The 2856-nt window shown below is 35.9% G+C and overlaps 1 protein-coding gene across 1 annotated transcript; it reads right to left on the bottom strand.

The window, feature by feature from the left end:
• Positions 1–671: 671 nt before the first annotated feature.
• LOC113743933 (uncharacterized) lies at positions 672–1904 on the bottom strand. The gene is made up of 3 exons (XM_027271991.1): positions 1837–1904; positions 1519–1681; positions 672–1079 (listed from the first exon to the last, which is right to left on the bottom strand). Exons 1-3 carry the CDS (start codon positions 1902–1904, stop codon positions 672–674), a joined length of 639 nt encoding a protein of 212 aa, XP_027127792.1.
• Positions 1905–2856: the final 952 nt, after the last annotated feature.

The raw sequence follows: 2856 nt of genomic DNA, 5'->3' as shown, positions 1-2856 counted from the left end.
ATTATATGACTATAAAGTACATTATATATTTAAAATATTTTTAAAAAAATAGATTTTAAAAATTTTTATAAAATATATTTACATATTACTATTTATATATATTTATAAATGTATATTATATGTGTATATAATTATAATATATATGTGTATATAGTAATAATATATTATATAATTATAATGATTCCTATTACTTATACGTATACTAATATATACTAAACATTATAATAAATATATACTATACTTCGTACCATATAATATATTAGCATAATTATATAATGCATTATATGAATATATATAATAATTAATTAGTTAAATTGACAAAATTATTCTAAATTTTCTTTGGATAATTTCATAAATCAAATCATGGTCACATTCTGTATAGTATCACTTTCTCTTAATAGACCAGCTCTTTATGGCTTTCCTCCATTATAAGAACAGAGTACCCTTTTGTTAACGCACCAGATTTTTAGAAAATCGTCATACTAACTTCATGAATGATTCGATCAAATACAGAACATACAAGGGCCAAGATAAGCTATTTAGCTTTTCATACCAGTAATATTAAGAGAGTAAGAAGTAGCGGTCAATTCAGTTGCCAAACATAATTAATTTGTACACGATGGTGACAAATTTGTGCAGTAAAAGGAGTTCTCAACATTCAATCTTATACACTAACGATAAGGTAGGGCAGCACAAATTACTCCAATTTCTTCATCGCAAGCGCAGCCTTCACATGTACTCTCCTCCACGTCGTCGGCATCCATAGGCCATGAAGATGTTTTCCTCTCATGTGTCATGGCACAACAAATGGGCGTTGGGTTTAGAAACACTGGATTCTTGACCCATATCATCCTCAGCAGCACTCGCAAATTGTCACAACAAAGTTTCACTTTGCCTTTCAGAATTCTGGATTTCTTCATCCTGCTCAGCAGTCTCATACCTTTGCGCTTTAACTCGTCCCCACCAATAAAGATGTAAATTATTCCCAACGCATATGCAGCATCGGCATGGCCTGAATTGGCAGCTTCTTCCAGGCATTCCAATGCTGAGTCCTCATGCTTGTGCGTAAAATAATCAACCTAAGCAGTGCAAAGTTGATATTACAGTCTTGCGTAAAACTGATTGAAATAGTAACGAAAAAGTCAAAAAGTGCAGGCAGAACAGTGGCGGCGGGACAAGAATTATTTACTGGGGCCCAAGCTGCAGTAACCTATTGTATATATCTTTTGGGGTAAAGTGTGCAGACCAAAATCACAATGAAATTCAAATGAAAGAGATGATGTGAGCTTAATCTAGAAATTTTGTAACTCAAGTATGCTTATGGAATATTAGTTCATTACTATTCCATTTAAAACATTACCGAATTTTCCCATTACTATTGCGTCTTACGTTCCAAAGCAACCCAACTTGTCGTAACTTTAACCAGGAGTTATACTGTACGTGACTAAATTGTTCATTAGCAACTTCAAATGAAAAGGCAGAATATTCAAGCAAACGGGACATCGGCCCGATGCTTACCACTCCTTTTCGATACAAGGCTTCTGGATTTTTGCTTTTTCTACACTTCTTCAAGAACCTCGACACTTTGTCATTTTTTTGCCACGGAACGATTTCAAACTTGTCGAGTGACACCCGGTGGTAAATGTTGTTTGCATCCGAAACTTCGTAAAACAACTTACAGCTGCAAAATAAGAGAAATGATCCATTAAACTCAAACGAAAAGCACAGGTCAAACAAGAATATGCCTCTTCTTGTTTGTATCATTAATAGCAGAACGAACCATAGTTTTGCCCGGAAAAGATCAGTGGATGAAAAAGATGAGACACGTGCAAGCACCTCGGATAGCACCTCGGTCGGAAGGGAGAGGATGGAGGCCTTGAACTCCCTTTTTGTTCGTTGGCCATGTCCGGTTAACTCCTTTTACTGGCCACAATTGAGTGAATCCCTCAAAGCCCCAAGAATGGAGTAAACTTCAAACAACAACTACTTCCTAATAAAATCCAATAATGATTGATCAGGTGTAATATCCCGAATTTCTGGGAGACCGACTAACCGTAGCGATAAACGAATAGAAATGGGAAAGTGGCGACTTCTCCTGCAAACGACGCAACATTCTGTCGTAAAAAAACTGTCATCCGAAACAATTTTACAAACCGACCAACGTATCTGTCAATACGGTTAATTCATCCGAACCGTAACAATACACCGATAGCAAGGGAACATGAACAGTCAATTAGTTAACGTACATCGTAAATTGACCGACGTTCATCGCAGAGCAAAGGAGCTTCCACAGTGATAAACAGGGAGGGTTAGTTCGTACCTGTAATGGGTCGTCAACCAGCTTCTAGAAGTCACTAGCACAGATTTGACAGACAGGTTCGACAGGGTAAATGGCAACCAAAAGGTCGCGTCCGTTGCATATACTCCCGCTAGACTGACTCCTCGTATGCTGCCACGGATGTCCGGACTGGAACCCATTAATTGAGAAGAGGCATAAAGAGCTAGTGTTTATTCGCCAAGTGGGGTAAATGGCATAAAGAGCTGGTGTTTATCCTCTGTAAGGCTTTTCTCTATTATAAGAACTAAGTATTATTTTTTGTTATAAAACTAATAAAATGAAATACTATAATTGAATTGAAATATGAGACAAAATGAGTAGAGGATTGTACCTGTAATGGATTGTAACTTCTATACATAATATAGCAATAAATCATGAATTAATTCTCTTGGGAATACAAAGGGACATCCACACTTTTAGTTGTTTCATAACATTTTTTATTTTATGTAACTTTCACATATTTGATTTATTTTACATAGAAAACATACTAGGTTTCCTTTTGGCCACTATTAAACCCT

Source organism: Coffea arabica, chromosome 5e (assembly GCF_036785885.1).
Source record: "Coffea arabica cultivar ET-39 chromosome 5e, Coffea Arabica ET-39 HiFi, whole genome shotgun sequence".
Classification (NCBI taxonomy): Eukaryota; Viridiplantae; Streptophyta; class Magnoliopsida; order Gentianales; family Rubiaceae; genus Coffea; species Coffea arabica.
Note: the sequence above shows the minus strand (reverse complement) of the source record. Positions and strands in the feature narration are given on the sequence as shown.